Source organism: Ceratotherium simum, chromosome 9, assembly GCF_057802395.1.
Source record: "Ceratotherium simum simum isolate JZ-2026a chromosome 9, ASM5780239v1, whole genome shotgun sequence".
NCBI classification, from domain to species: domain Eukaryota; kingdom Metazoa; phylum Chordata; class Mammalia; order Perissodactyla; family Rhinocerotidae; genus Ceratotherium; species Ceratotherium simum.
The window spans coordinates 14,456,666-14,474,279 of record NC_141908.1 but is presented as its reverse complement, the minus strand read 5'-3'; the positions used below and the strand labels follow the sequence as shown (position 1 = coordinate 14,474,279).

At 35.3% G+C, this 17,614-nt stretch overlaps 1 protein-coding gene across 5 annotated transcripts in view; it reads left to right on the top strand.

Annotated features, from left to right (window-relative positions):
• DPP10 (dipeptidyl peptidase like 10) overlaps nucleotides 1-17,614 on the top strand; it is an 830,517-nt gene that overhangs the window by 705,617 nt on the left and 107,286 nt on the right. For all 5 annotated transcript variants that reach the window (XM_087435067.1, XM_087435066.1, XM_087435064.1 and 2 more), the window contains one exon: nucleotides 13,456-13,576. In XM_087435067.1, coding sequence (XP_087291193.1) covers nucleotides 13,456-13,576 — 121 coding nt within the window. The remainder of the gene's footprint in view (nucleotides 1-13,455; nucleotides 13,577-17,614) is intronic.

The window sequence follows — 17,614 nt, the reverse complement described above, 5'->3', positions numbered from 1 at the left end:
GAAAAATTATGTTCTAAAGGAATAATAGGGAGCAATTAGCATCATGAGGTATGAGATAATAAGCAGAAGTCACTACAGAGGGCTGCTGGGTAGTGATGTCCTCAAGGGAGACTGGGGTTCAGTTATGGTGAAGAGGGAGAAGGAACCTTGAGGGAAGAAACAGAGTAGAGGGAAGCTGGTTGGTTTCAGAGTACCAGTTTTCATGTGTAGGGGGAAAGAATAAGGAAAGTTGAGCTGGTAAAGGGCCAGGGGGTACCGAGCACTATTATAGGGCCGATGGCATGGTGGAGGATCAGTTGTTAGTGGAAATAGTTATAATCTTGAGATGACTGATGCAAATAGGAATAAGTGACATAGATTTAGTCAATAAAGTCTATGTGAGGGAGGTGATCCCTAGGCCAGGGCAAGGAGACTTAATCGCTGCGATGATGGGATCCATAGGAAGCTTGATGGTCTCCTTTGGTAGGATAAATGCTATTATAAGATATCCTGTTGCTTAGATTGTGTGACAAAGGATTCTGGACAGCAGATTTGCAGCCTATGCAGCCTAAATGATTTTGAGGAAATAAACTCTGGGTGTATTTTCTCAATTCTCATTCTCCTCCTCTTCTTTGCCCTCCTTCTCTTTTTCATCCTTCTTCTTATTACTTTTAAATTCCCAGAAAAGTCTTTTCAAGGAAACTGTTCTGAAAGTTAGCTCAAATCAAGCATCTCTTTTCATCTTTTCTTATCCCTTCCTCCATGTATAAATGTGTATGCAACGGCGATATCCACCCCAGGATCCCGCTGTTCATTTGCTCCTTGATCATATTATATCTCTTTAAGACTTATGATACCAAGTCATCAGTGGAGGCTGAATTTGGACTTTCCCCAACAGCATCTTGCTATCTGTCTAAACATCTGTTTTTCTATTTCTTTTAATCTCGTGTTGTCTGTTCTAACATTAATGTATTATATGCATCAAACTTGGAAACACACCCACCTCCCACCAAAGGCTAATGTGAAAAGCAGTCAATTTTAACAGAGGGCATATTATTTGTTTACTATATTAATACCTGTAGAATCAGGAGACCCACATAGGAAAGGTGGAGCTTTCAGTCTGAGATGTCCTTTGCCTTCGTTGCTAAAACTACAGTATCCTTGAAATCCCATTTCACTCCCTGCTTCTCAGCTAGAACCAAGGGCACGGAAAATAGTCGTTCAGATTAATTCAAAGTGAAATGAAAGATTCTAAGATCATGACTACAAATTTTTCAAGACACTTTATCCATCTTTGTTTCTCCACAAATTGATTAATGTTATTCTAGTCAATTTCTGGATGAAACTGGTTTTCAGAATGATCATTCAAACCAGTAAAAGGAAAATTATTAAGAAAGCGTCTTCTTCTTATCTCTGTTTGTTTCCCCCACTTCTTCCCAGTTGTCCAATAACTCTTTTATATCTATGGTCTGGCCCCATTCACTGTCTCACACACATCTCTTTGCCTTGTCATTTCTCCTCTTTTCCTGTCTGTTTTTTCTATGCACTCTGTGTCCAGCATCTGATCATCTAAATTTGCCTTTGCCTATGCTATTTCCTCTGCCCGGAATATTGTTTTTCTTTTCTCTGTCTAGCAAAATCTCCTGGAACTTATAGGCTCAGCTGGAATTTCATGTCTCATCTGAAGCCTTTTTTGACCCTCCTATTCTTCAATCAGGTTCAGACTATCTCATATCTTTCACTCACACGCCAATAATGCCTTGTCACCACTATATCATAGAAATACCATATTTTGTAAATAATTAGCTTTTCCCTTATCTTTCTTATTTTAAACTGTGAATTCATGAACAACAGGAGCTAAGATTTAGACAATGCTGTCTCATGGACATGGTACATATTAGGCATGAAGTAGAATTGTAAATGAATGAGTTAACTGTGTAACTATCACACCTCCATGTATACCCCCACACACATAACTTGCCATCTTTTTTCATCTTTAAACTTTCTTCATTAAAAATTTAAAAATATTTTCCCCAATAGTAAATATATATTTACATATTTTTAAAAATAATATTAGGGGGCCGGCCCCATGGCGTAGCGGTTAAGTGCGCGTGCGCTCCGCTGCTGGCGGCCTGGGTTCGGATCCTGGGCATGCAGCCACATCCTGCTTGTCAGGCCATGCTGTGGTGGCGTCCCAAATAAAGTGGAGGAAGATGGGCACAGATGTTAGCCCAGGGCCAGTCTTCCTCAGCAAAAAGAGGAGGATTGGCATGGATGTTAGTTCAGGGCTCATCTTCCTCACAAAATAAAATAATAATAATAATATTAAATGTACAATATCATCTGACATCAGCATTTGAAAAAAGTATTATTTCACAGGAAGTCCATAAAATTGTTTTGTCGAAGGTAGATTTTTCTGTTATGTGTCAATACCTCTCCAAGGAAGAAGCAAATTAAACAAATACAGACAAAATACATAAATATGTGATGGCAAGTGGATGAGATTTGCTAAGGCAGAGGTTGCCTTATAGGTGGATTAATACATAAGACCTAAACAGTGCACTTTGCTTAGAATTTTAGCCTACAGAATTTAGTAGCATTTACTCTTTATGGAATGCTGAGTAATAGAATACTTCTTTAATTGGGCAAAGTCACAGTCAAAGCACTGACAGAAAGATTCTATTTTGTCATTTTCTTGGATGGATACAAGTGAGAACTGATCGGGGGATGGCAGTGAATAATCTACTGCAAACATCCGAACATGAATTACTGAGAATCAGAAATTACTCTCATCCTCTCACATGCTTTCATCCACAAAATAAAAAGTTATTAGGGCATATTGTGTTGCAGTTACACGTACATCATAGGTAGGGTTTAATTGTACCCCATTGTAGCAGACAGACCAACTAAAGCACAAGGGAATGCCATTTCTATAGACTCCTACAGGGAAAAAACAAACAGGGAAATATTTCAAGTGCTGTTTATTCTGGATTCCAAGTTATGCTTGAATTTAAATGCTTCTCATCCTCAGTTCATCATTGGCTCAAGTAAATTTAAGTTCATAAGAACATTAACTAGAATAGACAAATTAATTCTAGACATAGACATTTCATTACTAAGTCCACTTTTCTATGGTTATTTTACTGATATCCAGTATTATTGGAGGATATAGTAAAAAATGTTTGGATGTCTTTGTATTGAAAAAAAAACCTATATTTCTTCATTTGTGGCCACGGATGCCTTGAAATTGCATGAAGTGGAATAAAGAGTCTAGAGCTGTGGGGAAAATGTGCATGGGAGATAGCCAAGGCTGGTTCCACCTTCTGCATTTTTCAATTTGTTTTCCTATCAGCTTGCCTATAAACTGGAAAGCATTAGGCACAGACTCATTGATAAGCATATGAGAATTTCTTACAGTCTCCATCAACCCGTCTTCATGGAATCTCTTTTAAGAATTTTGGAGTCCCTATTTTAAATAGAAGGAGTTACGATACAAATATAAAAACAAATTGTTTTAACATCAGAGGCTAAAGTGCATCTGCACCGTGCTTTTTGCTAGTCTTTGGATGGATGGGAGGGAGGACAGCTAGCTGGGAAAAAAGAGGGGTTAATTCAGCTTGCTCCCAACATAAATGACAGTGAAGGACTTTCTTACCCATGAAGGTTTGAAGGTTAAACAGTTGCATGCCGCCTGGCAATTAGGATTCCTGGAAGTTAGCAAAAGAACTGGCTCAGGTTCATTTCAAGAGAAAATGAATTCATTAAAAAGATTTCTGAAAGCTCTCAGAATCAATGAGAAGATTGGAACTCCAGGACTGGAAAATGAACAGGAGTCATGAGGAGCCACACATTGTTGAATATATTCAGGAAAATTTGATTAGAGTGCTACAGGAAAATAGGATTAGGATGCTTCAGCTGGCAGCTACATCAGTCAGCATTTCACCTCAGCCCTTGCTGGACTTTTGAGGGTTCACTGTTCCTCTTGTGAATAATTTCTCAACTGCAACTCCATTCCTTCAAGATTCATAGTTATGGCGGGGTCATGACTTAGGGATGTTTCATCTGGCTTTTGTTTTTATGATTGGAGACGAGGGTCTATTTCCCCCCAGTACTCACGTAATGCAAGAATCCTCCAAAAGAAGAAAGGAAGTCAGATCTGAGTGGCCAAATAAGAGAAAAAATGTACGCTATGTAGCTGATATAGAGAAACAGGGAGTAAAGTCATTAACTTACCATCTTCAGATGCTTAAGCTTCTTTTTAGGACAACTTGATAAGAATATTTGATTCTCCTCAAATTATGATAATATCTTTTATGGCAAATTACTTACTAGCTTCAATTAATTTTTTAGAAATTGAGCATCTCTGTATAGATTCATAGACCTTACATCCATGAACTGATTTTGGTTTCTTTAATCCTGTATACCACAAGGAGAAGTGTTAATATCACCACGTTGTAGATGAGGAAACTAAGTATCAGAGGGGTAAAGTAACTTAACTGTCCAGTCTTACAAAGAGCACTGCCAGGATTAGATCCCATGTCTTTCTAATAGAAATCCCATTTTTCACATTTTTGCTTTTATTTTTATTTTCCATTTCAAGTTCTACTGCCATGACACATATGAGACAGTAACATTTTCCCCTCAATTAATGTCCTTATACATTGGTTTTATTTTTTTACCTGCCACAGCTACATTAATTTGTGTGTGCTTGTATTGGAAAGTCACATTAGATCATAAGATCTTATCTTTATACATCCAAGGCTTAGCACAGTGCCTAACATATAAATGGTGCTAGGTACGTATTTGGTTTATGATGGAGGACTAGAAGAAGGGAAATAAGGCAAGAAGATGGGGTACTGAAGGAAAAATTCAAGAGAAGACGGTGGAGTACAGGAGGAAATGGATATACAATGACTAGATAATACCATCCTCTAGCATTTTGACACACATAAGTCAGTACATAAGGATATTTTTTAATAATATAACAATGTTGATGACTGTCTTCTATGGGTCCCAGTTTATTACTTGAGGCTCATAGATCTTTTTGTAAATTTTTTCAATTATCAAAATGATCTATTTATCATAAGATCTTCTCTTACCCTAAATATGTTTTTTTGAACTGATGTAGCCAAAAGTAGTCTGCTGTTACATTTCATTGATTGGAGTTAGTCTTCAGTTATCTGTTTTCTAGCTTTAATCTGGTATCCATTTTTCTCCTAAAAAAGCATGGAAAAAAGGGCTTTGGAACTGGGAAGTGACTTACATAATTATGAATTTCAGACAAAGGGATATATTTCACTTCTTTGAAAATGCGTAATGTTCTTTAAAGGTTTTAAGAAATAAAAACTCTTTTAAAAGGCTTCCTGATATGAATAATTGCAAATGTCAAGGATGGAGTTCTCTGATAATGATTCTATTTCTAGAATGTCAGGTACTGGTACAAAGGTGACATGAATGATTTGAGTGAGTTGTTCTATATCCCAGAGATGGTCCTGCAGGGAAATGAAAACCGTCCTCTATAAACCACAGAGAGATTTATTCAGAGCCAAAATGTCAGAGGTAATCAGACTATTTAATTTGTGCTCAAAGCTTACTTTGCATTATATAAATGGACATTCAGAGTTTATTACATACTGGCAAATTAAGGAAACAATTTTTATAAAGTTGAATAATGCACTGAGGCTTTCAGTGAAATATTGATATTCTTTATGGTAATATTTTAAATGAGTTATGATTACTAATAAAAGTCCTGCATAACATTTTTTCTTTAAGTTTAACATACATGCAGAGCTGATCCTTGTGAACACTCCCATCTACACAGTGCCCAGAGCAGAAACACAACATAGTTCATATCCCAGAAGATCGCTATTCTGTGCTTTACCAGTCACTCTTCCCCTCCAAGGGTAATCACTATCCTGACTTGCAACATCACTGTTGTATATTATAAATAGCACTGCTGTGAGCATTCTTGTATATGTTCCTTGAGTTTTATATATATATATATATATATATTTATATATTTATATTTATTTATTTCTATATAAATCTGTCTCATATATATAATTATATATTTATATTCATAATAATATTTATTATAAATATTTATATTACAAGTAATAAATATATAATAATGGATAAGTAAATATAAATATTTATTATAAATATATTTACAATTTATATATATTATATATATATAAATTTCTCTATCTATCCATATATATTTCTGTTAGATATATACCTTGGATGGAGTTGCTCAATCATATAGTTATGCGTATGTTCTGCTTTGGTAAATGCTCTTACAGAAATTTACAAAGTGATTACACTAATTTACTCTCCACCAGAAGTCCGTGAAAGTTATAGTTGCTTTACATCCCTGGCAACATTTATTCTGGCGCCCATTTTCATTTTAGCCATTCTAATTATAAAGCCAAAATACTCAGATTTTTTTTGTCTGCTTATATTCTTTCACATTACCAAAAGAATCTAACCTATAAATCAAAACAAGGACTTTTATTTATAAGTTTATACTTAAAGGCTTTAAAGAATTATTCCTCAAAATGTTTCCTGGATTGAAATATAGCGTATGGCTTAAAGGGGAAAATTTTACCAAATTCCATGGAACCAGGCCCATTAATGGAATATGCTTTCAATATTTCAAACATTTTTATTTATTAAAAAATTTTAAATGTCTTGCAACATCTTATGTGTGTGATGAAGTACAAGGGAGCTTATTCATACAATCTTTCTTTCTCTTGTTAAAAAAAATTATATACATAATTATATGTTTTGTTTTTTATTTTGCTGAGGAAGATTGGACCTGAGCTAACATCTGTGCCAACCTTCCTTTACTTTGTATGTGGGATGCCGCCAAAGCATAGCTCGATGAGCAGTGTGTATGTCTGGGCCGGGGATTGAACCCGCAAACCACAGGCTGCCAAAGCAGACCACAGAAACCCAACCACTATGCCATTTGGCCATTTGCCCAGCCCCATAATTGTATGTCTTAACTGTCCGTATGATGAAACTTTCTTGTTTATGGAAAAATGATAACATCTGTCCCTAATAATGGTTCTAAATCAATGCAAAATCTTCTTTGGTGTCACTTATTTCCAAAATAATATTACATTAAATTCATTTTAATAATAAATATTTGGTTACATTTAATAACAAATATTTATTTCTTAATTTATTTAAGAAATTGATAAGTTGGCATGATTGAAAATTAAAATTTGATCCTGGTAAAGCAAAAGCAAAGGTTCCACACAAATTTTGGAGCCAATGTTGGACCAGGGAGTGTGATGAGATCGGAGTATGGTTGATGGGTCAGGAGCCAAAAGGAGCCAAGGCAATGGTTGTCTGAAAGCCCAAATGCTATTAGGCAGGGCAAAAGGTGAGATTTGCATATGATTTGAAGAGTATGATACTAGTGTTAAACACTGCAATGATTGATTCTGGAGAGTGAAGCTTAAAAGGATCCAAGTGAGAGATAATAAAACATCGGCATTAGAATTTGCAAATGTTTTAGACACAAGCAGGAAGTCATACGTTAGGAATAATGATTCCATTTTGACAATTATCGTCACTATTAAGCAGAATATTTGAATTTTCCCTCTGCCGGCAGTCTCCAATTTCCACCTTCCCTTCTTTTATTGCCACCAATTATTTTCCTAATCACTCACCTGCTCATAAACAACTTAAAGCTGTCAATTACTGAAAAAATGGGGTTCAAACTGTTTGGTCTAGCATTCAGGCTGCTGTATGGTTTGACACCATCATAACTTTCAGAGCAGCGATAAGTATATAGAAGGTCCAGAATCTGATAGAACTGTTCTAATATTTCCATAGTTGTTCAGCTTTTGCTTTAGCTCATTCTGTTCCCTCAGCCTGGCGTTTCTTCCTCTCCCCCTTCCTAATCCCATGGACACACTCCTTGTCCTTTATGACACTAGTTAAACTCAGGATCTTTTAAAAGTCTCCATGAACCATCCTGACACCTGCCACTCATGGCTAAGCCCTGTATTATGTGTTTTTTCTTCATTGGGTTTTAGAAGTTTACCTACCTGTGTTTCACATAAAATTATAATCTTTCTGAAGATGGAGACTACACATTAAAAATCTTTATAACCCCAGAGTACTTTCTAACAACAAAAGCTAAATTGCAAATTAGCTTTTAAAAGTTTGGGGAATTAAATTATTTCATTTATGAAGCATATAAACGCAAAAAACTTACTCAAAATCAGTAGTTCTTAACTGGGGGTGATTTTGCCCCTCCCTCCAGGGGACATTGAGTAATGTCTGGAGACATTTTTGGTTGTCACAACTGAGGGAAGGGGCTGCTACTGGTATGTCGTCTGTAGAAGCGAGAGATGCTGCTAATCATCCTACGGTGTCAGGACCATCCTCCACAACAAAGAAATATCCGGCTGTAAATGTCAGTAGTGCCAAAGTTGAAAAACCCTGCTCTAGGTTAAGAAAACAACCTATTACCGTTAGTTTCAAATTAAAAAAAAAAATTAAGCACTTTGTGTTCGTGTAGCCCACATGCCATACTAATTTCTGAATCACTGTGGTTATTTTTATTATCACTGAAGTTAATGTTGGTACTTTAATTATACATGTACTAACCTGTGTAATTTACACACAAGCATAGATGTAATCAAGCCTTTTTGGTGTTTTATCATAATCTTTTCTATTTGACTATCTGTTTTTCACTCTTCTCTATCTCACTGTACATTCACCTTCCAACACATACACCCGTATTAAAAGGCAAGCATATATCCTTCTATAGTCATTGTTTATGTATATATATATGTATATATACACATGCATATATATATATGTATTACTATAGTTTCCTCATGTTTATCTATATTTTAAACTACTACCGAGACACTATTGCTCAAGCTGGCATGCTAGAGCCACTGCCAGTGGCAAATGTCTTCCAATTCCTAACTAGCAACTCTCTCCTTTTTGCAGAAAGTAACTAGAATCCATCTAGCAAAGAAGCTGAGATGACTAGTTTGCAAGCGAGTCTCGGAAATGTAGATTACAGGCTTCTAACGACCCATAGTAATAAAAGACTATAGATGGGCGGGTGTGAGGTTGAGTACCAACAGACAGTATCCAATGCATATCTGTTGGTGAGATTCCTGCTAATATAAGTTTGTATTCGTATTACCATTATCTGGTGCTCAAAAATGGGTTTACGTTGAAATCATTTTTTTTGTTTTGGGTCTCTTGTCACTCGACAATATCTCAATGAAACTCCTCCAAGTCAACTTACGTGGCACTAATTTATTCTCCTCAAAGCGTGAATGTTATTACATAAGGCAGGTGAATCATAATCTAGACATTCACTTTGATGGATTTTCACTTTGACTCCTTTTTGTCCATCATTAACACTGCTGAAATAAATACCATTCTTCATCATTCTCCACATATTGGTGCTTTTGTTTCTTTCTTACAAGACAAGGTCCTACGTTTGGGATTGCTGGTGGGGTGGAATATGTTTTGTTTTCAATTGCCATCTTGCTTTCCCATATGATCATAACACTTTACATTTTTACAGTCAACATGGGAAAGAACCCCTTTCACCACATCCCTGCCAGCAATGCATGTTACCTGGGATAGTTTCTTAATTACAATATTTTTTTCCCAGAAAGCAAGCCACAGGGGAAGGCAATCCAAATACTATCCTAACTCGACTATAACTTTACAGATCTACATCATTAGAATGTGCAGGGATTTTTGAATCATTCACAATTTTCTAATTTAATATTAAAATGAAAATCACTCAAACCACTGAAGATGGAATAGCTTTTCAGTAATATTTCAGCTAAAATAGATCTAATATTCAATCATATTTCTGTTTTATTTTGCTGTTCTTTTTCTTTTAAGCTAGCTAAAAGTTCACGAGAGACTGCTATTATAAGTTTGTATCAGGCATTGTCTCTGGTTGAATCAGTCACAGCAGGCTAATTTACATTGTGATTACTCTCAACCGCAAAATCTGAATGACTTTTAACATCAAACGTTCACTTCTTGCTATATGTCCATCACAAGTTGGCTGGGGTGGGGAGGGAGTGTGCCTCACGTCTCTTCATCCAGCAGTCCAGGCTGCTGGGGTGTCGACCATCTGAAGCATTGCTGGTGGTTGTGGCAGTTGGAAGACTCCTGCCCAGCAATGACATACGTTGTGTTCAATCCCTTGGTAATGAGCAATATCGACTAACACATTGATTAGAATAATTTCTTGGAACATTTTTTACATATTTCTCAGCTTGTCATAATTCAGCACATAATATTTCACTTGTCTTCCTGTTCCCTTTGAGATGACTTTACCAATTTTGAATTATTTCATGAGTGTATTAAGACCATTGATTTTGAAAAACTGGGTCTTTGGCTTGCTGTATAAATTGAATAGTTAAATGGTCAAATAGCTATCCATTTCTATTTGTTATACTGTTTACATAGCTCATTGAAGGAATTGATTAATGGTAATGGTAGTTTAATCAGTAAGATTAGGGTAAATGGCATTAGTATTTGCCATAATTTCAATGTGATTTAAATCTAGTTGCAGGCCTTGATGATTGCCATTTGGATCCAGTTTAATTTCATCAAAGTGCCCAGATAGTACTCGGGAATATTTGCAGCTCTCATATTGTTAACATAGTGCTTATAGTTTGTGATTATTATTTGAAACTCATATAATTCAAGGAAAAACCTTGGTAATTGAAAAAGGATTAGGAGACTATAAATGTACATTTTCGTGAAGGCAGCCACTAATTCTTTGTCTATAGAAGAAATATCTTGTGGACATTTCCTGGCATTGCAGTTTTCAGTGAATGGCATTAAAATTCTGATTCCATATTGCTTGTTCTTTTATATTGAAGCAGATGTCAGATTCATATGGATTCTGAATACCACCCAATCTGTTCTTCAAATATAAATGTAATTACTGGTCAATGGTTTTGGATAATTTATACATCTGCTGAAGTCGTGGAGGTTTTATTAATCACTTTGACTTAGAATTTTTTTCCCTTCAGGAAGCTAAGGATTTGGAACAATATTACTTTGCGTTAAGTCACCTCTACTCCTAATGATAGCCACATGTGCTTAAGTAGCCTGGGTGTGGATGACCTGAACTGTTATTCCTCACAAATCCTAATAGAAGATTCAGGTAGAAGAGGGGATTCCCTTCAAGTAAGGAAGACTCCGTGTGCCTATTTCATATACTGTTTGTGAAAGGCAAAAGGAGGTAATATACAAAAAATGTAAAGCTTAAGCTTTAGATGGTTAGAATAAAGTTAATATTTTTTCTCAGTTATGAGGGCCTGTGAAAGTCATTAAAACCAACTTCCATCCAGTTTTTATTTGTTTATTTTATTGGTGAGGAAGATCAGCCCTGAGCTAACATCTGTTGCCAATCTTCCTCTTTCTGCTTGAGGAAGATTGTCCCTGAGCTAACATCTGTGCCAGTCTTCCTCTATTTTGTATGTGGGACACCGCCACAGCATGGCTTGATGAGTGGTATGTAGGTCTGTGCCTGGGATCGCAACTCGCGAACCCTGGGCCGCCGAAACAGAGTGCACGAACTTAACCACTATGCCACCAGGCCCACCCCAACTTCCATTCAGTTTTAAGACACCTGAGATATAGTTCTCAAACTTTTGCCAAAGTGCAACCCCCATACTTTCAATAATAAGCTTATTTCCTATTATCACTTGAAAACTTGCTAAGTGAAGTGAAAGCAGTAAATGTCGTTTGTTAATACCTCTCCTGCACCTCCTCCTAGTACTACCACTACGGCTATTACTATTCTACTTGTCCTCCTAATATATATTTAACCAACAGTATATGTACTGCTGCTCAGTAGTTGGGGATAGTTTACACATCGGCTGAAACCGTAGAGATTTTATTTTGATTTAGAGTTTGTAGCATCCTAAAAGCTTAGGATTTTGAACCAAATTATCTTATGTGAGCTCAGCACCACTTCTAGTAATAGCCACATGTGCTCTATGTTCTATATTCATCCTCTCACTTATTCTTCACAACAGATCTCTAAGGTAGGTGTGAGACTTATCCACATTTTATAAATGAGAAGACTGAGATTTAGAAAGGTTAAGAAAATTATCAGTCACTCAGATTTTAAACATAGGCTGCCTGATTATAAAGCTCATGCTTTTAAACATCCTGCTATATCTTTCTGTTTTTTTCCCACAAAATTCTTATTCTTGTATTGCGTTCTCACCTGTAATGTAAATGACAAGTAGTGGTGGAATTATTTATTAGATACACTCACTGTTAAATGCTTGCCAAGTCACCAGAATCAAAATAGAATATCAGTGAAATTTTCTAGATATTAAGATTGCTTTCATCACTGTACACCAAGATTTAAAATCTAGGACCTCATAGTTAATCAGCAAATTATCTCAGAAGTTTTTGTATTTGCTCTATTTGCTATTGTGTAATGATCCTGTAACATGCTGGAACACATGGGCACTAGTCCATCTTTCACCTTCTTAGTAGAATGTTCAATCTAAGTAGCTATTTGGCTTGCACTGGACAATATTATACTTCTCCAAACATGTGGATAAAATGTGGTTCTGTGAAAGTTATATTATCACACAGGCCAGCAGTTTAAAATGTTTGGCCTTAAAAATATTTTAAAGTGGATTATACATGATGTTATCTTGAATTATCTCTATTAAAGACACATCCTTTTGTGTAGACAGACATTTTAGCTTAATTTCCACTATGTTCCTGTTGTTGGAGCTATTGTTGATATTATTTTGGAAGACTCTGTGATATGTTCAAATTAAAACTCTTTCTTGAACCCTCAGGCACAAGGTTATCATTACTGCCATGCTATTTAGGAAAGAATTGCCAGAGAAGACTGGGGCATAGGGAAGTGTGTTCCACTTATCAAATTAAAGGATTTTCCATTCTTTTCTTTCATCAGTAAATCTGTGAGATGAGCTGGATAGAATCAGAGAGATTCTCTAAAGATTAGATCTTTAGATTTATTGATCACTAAATACATTTTCGTAAAAGTAAAGACCCCAAATTGAAGCTTTTCAAGCAGTCACTTGGCAGTTACTAAAATGGTATCTAGGATAGTTATCAGTCTCTTAAGTATGCAAAATGTTATCTAAAACCCAAACCAATTTTGTGGTATGAGAAAGAGATTAAGTAGATAAAAAATTGTTGTTAAAAATATGAATTTAAAAACTTCAATACTGAGTACCATGTAATTTCCAAATGACAACTTGGTATTGATATAATAGGGAAAAAAACAACCATTAATGATTGAAAGCAATACAAATATATGCATTAAATAAAAACAAATTGAAAGCAGGCAAATAATAAAACACTGAGCTCTTCAGCTATTATTCTGTGATATGAAAGTTAAAAATAAAAGGCTTCCTAACATGTCAGATTTTTTGGTTTGTTTGTTTTACATGTTTCCTGATCCAGATTTATATTTTTGAAAATAATATCTACTATCAACCTGATATAAAGAGCAGTTCATTGAGACTGACATCTTCTGGAAAAGAAGGAATTATTTTTAATGGGATTGCTGACTGGTTATATGAAGGTGAGTTGAATAGATTTGATTTCGAAAGAACACAAACGATATATTTTATACAAAATCTATAAGAAAAATCTGTTCATTCCAGAACAATACTTATAGCACTATTTCTTCTCCTCATTTCCTCTCAAAATTGCCTTCATGCTTTCACATCCTTGCATGTGCTCATATTTCAACTGGTTGTCATTTACATCTATTTGTATGATTCCACATTTGGTATACACACACACACACACACGCACACACATTTTGTTCGGGCTAGATAGACTTTATTTTTGGTGATGCTTAACTAATGAAAGTGAATGATTACCTTATTTCACTCTGGAATTAGACGCTGAATTATTCTGACTCTCTGGAAATAAGAAATAAAAACGTTGACTGTTCAAAAAGTGTACGAAAGCCACATGATTTTAGTCATTCCTGTTAAGAACATTCCATCACATTGTTAAAACCATTGCATAGGAAGTAAAATAAAACCTACCTAAAGAGTTATTTATAGTATTTATTGAATCAAGTTTTATAATAGCTGAGAATATAAAAAGAATCAGGTGATGAAAACCTCTGTCCAGTTTGATCATGTATCAATTGTCAGCTGAGTTATAGGTACAGATTGCCTGGGAAGGACTGAAAGCTTCAGTTTAATACCTGGGTTTCAGATTCTGCAACTGATCTTGGCAAAATATGTCAAGACTTAAACTAAGTTAGTCTATTTGATTAGAAATTATAAAACTAAGAATCATCTAGAAAATAAATTTTATTTCTTGAGCAATATTGGTGAATGCAATCTTTTGTCCTCAGAGTTGATATTTTTAATTCTGTAAGAAAAGTAAATCATTCAGCTCATTCATTAATTTATTCTCTCATTCAACAGATATTATTGAAGACCTACTATGTTCTAAGTACTTGTCTAGATGCTGAGATACATCAGGGAACAAAACACAATACTGCTTTCAGGACCTTACATTAAGAGAGAAATTTTGCCAGATGGAGCTATTTTATTGAGGAAAAGATTTTGACATTTATATGTATATGTGTGCATGTATATTTATATCTATAATATATTTTTGTGTATATGCCAGCATCAAATAATAGAAGACTTTAGAGACCATAGTTAATTCTGGGGCATAGTGGGAGCTACTGTGGAAATATCAGCATAAATTATCCTATGAAATTTTAAAATACTGAAATAGTAGGGTTCTTTGGTTAAGAGTGTCAGAAGATAACTCTGACTTTCTTATTTCAAAAAAATAAATTATTGGAGGGTTCTTGGGTGGCCCAATTAATTGAAGAGACAAATAGGAAACAAAGTTGAACCTGGGTAGTTCTGGGAATCTAGGTGACAGTAGCTAACCATCTCTACCTAGAGGAGCTAGGTAAGATATGCCCTTTATCTTCAAAATATTGTTGGTACTATGTGAGACCCTGACAGGTGAAGAAACCACGTCAATGCAGTGTGGTAAGTAGTCAAATCACAGTAAACACAAGTTTCTATGAAAGAAGAAAGGAGTGAGATTCTAGAGATTTGCAAACATTTTCCTAAAGGAGAGACCTTCTGAGTTAAGCCTGAAAGATTAAGATGTGTTACACATGAGAAGAAACTAGAAAGGAAAATCTAAGCAAGAGTTAAGAGCTTGCAAAGAGTGTAGAAGGGTTAAATAGCATGGTGTGTGCCAAGGGAACTAAAATCTGCTTGGTATTATTGAGGCATAAAATTTGAGAAAAAGGAAGACAGCAAGAACCAAGTGATAGTAACTCTAAAAATAATCTGGGATTCTGATTATTTTTTCACCAGTAAATGGGGAAACTAATAGAGCTTTTCAGGTATAGGAGTGTCAAGATTATAGATCTTCCATATAAATAGATCATTTTGGCTACAGTGTGAAGCTGGGACGGAACAACAGAAAGAACTGGTGAGCAGTGATAAGGCTTTTTCTATGTTCTATCAAGAGATAATGAGCAATAGGACAGGGTTAAAGCAGTAAGAAGGAGGGAAGAGTCTAAAATTGATGAGGCAGTAAAATAGACAGATCTTAGTGGTTAAATGAATGGGGTGGATGAGAAGAAGTTGAGAATGACTCTTGGCTTCTGGTTTGGGTCACTAATAAATAGTGGTGGCAAACTTTGTGAGCAGGCATTCCCAAGGAGTAGAGGATTTCAGGGAGGTGAAAAATAATTTAGTGGGAACATTGGAGCTTCACAGTGAGCTGGCATGCCACGTTGGGTGAACAAAATGTGATCATTAACACCGATGAATTTTTAAGTCAACTAGGGGTATACTCAATGTAGAATGTGCTGGCTTGACCACTGATTAAGATGACTTGAGCATCTGTCCTTTAGGGAAGGCTTCATATAGTTTATGGCATTACATTTTTAAGGAAATTTTAAGGGAGAAGTTAGAGACCATTATCTGACGAGTAAGAATATTTTCTTAATTAAGCAATAAAAATCTATATATTGGGGCAGAGAGTGAACACTGTATTGAGGAATAGGCAGAACAAACAAGTAACAAGAATTTTTGTAATGACACTCTAGGTCTGACACATTCCAAAGGAAAAATGGAAAAATTATAGTTTTTGTACTCAAATTAAACTCAATCCTTTGGGCTCTTAAGTTCTAGATATACTAGGAAATTCCAGATGTGTTATGTGATTTAATCCTCACAATGCTAGTATATCACTTACTGAAGAAACCAAGACTCAGGGATTATAGGTGACTTGGACATGGCCTCAGAGCTCATGAGCAGCAGAGCTGGCACTTGAATGTGTGTCTTCAAAGCCAGTGCTTAGTCCTAGTCTACTCTTACCTATTGCAGAACAGTGCCCTTCATTGTTCCCTAAGGGATGACATACATCATGAACCTAAGCTGTCAGGTTCCTCTGGTCTGTTTCCTTAGCCAAAGACTCTGAATCCTACCATCCAGGGGCTTACATCAATTCTTGCTTCATTTCCAAGAGAAGGGATCCTACCAAGGGAATCAATGTTAACGTTTGGCAGAGAGATTTAGACAATTCAGATGTCATTGAATTTCTCTCAACATTTTGCCTGCCATCCCCAACCTATGTTTCAAGTGTCCCACAGATACCTTAATCTCCTACTATCACTTTGCTTGTTCAATGTGCCAATGGCTCCCAGATTCCAGACTTTCTCTTTTCCCTTCAATATACTTACCAAAACACAGCAGCACCTACTAGGAATGCATATAGCCTTCAACACTATGTGTGTAGTACTCTATGTGTGGAGATTTCCTTTTTATTACTTCACAGAAATCAATTACGATCTGAATTAGTATGTGTGGGAGACTCAAGACGTAACATGTAACATTTCCACTTACTTTTTTTATTGAAATTTCCCTTCTGTAAATGTCATAGAAAAAAAAGATTAGAGAAGTCACATAAAAGATAATAAAATGTTTTTATGGCAAATTTTAAGGGCATGGCTTAATCTTTTTAGTACCAGGCCAATTTGTGATGTTGGCTATTGCTCCCAATCACAGTCACTAATGTCGAGTCTTTAAAAGTCTTTAAAAGTGTCATTTTAAAGCCTCTTTGTCTCTATTTCTAGCATTATTCAATTCCTAAGGAAAGTAACAGCAAATAAAATATGTTTTAAAGAGTTGGTGAAGTTCAAAAGAAATGTAAAACATCATGTTCAAAATGAAACATCATTCTAAATATAATTCACACAAAGCACACCCAATGTTATTCATATAAATTGATGTAAATATAAATTTATATATTTTCATATAAATTTAACATGGTTGCTTAACTAAATATTAGATCATTGTTTTGTTAAAAAATATTAGATCAATGTTTTGTCAAGTTTACAACTTTGAAAATTTCCATGAAGTGTTGACTCTATTAAACAGAAACAAAAAATGACTGTCACTTTTAATTATTTGAGCATACGGAATAATGGAACTAATGTGCCTAAATGATTTATAAATATATTTTAGAACTTCATATTTTTAAGGAATTTTTCTTTGAAATTCAATCCAACAGTTATTGAGCACATATATCTGTCAGGCATTATCTGAGAGTAATACAA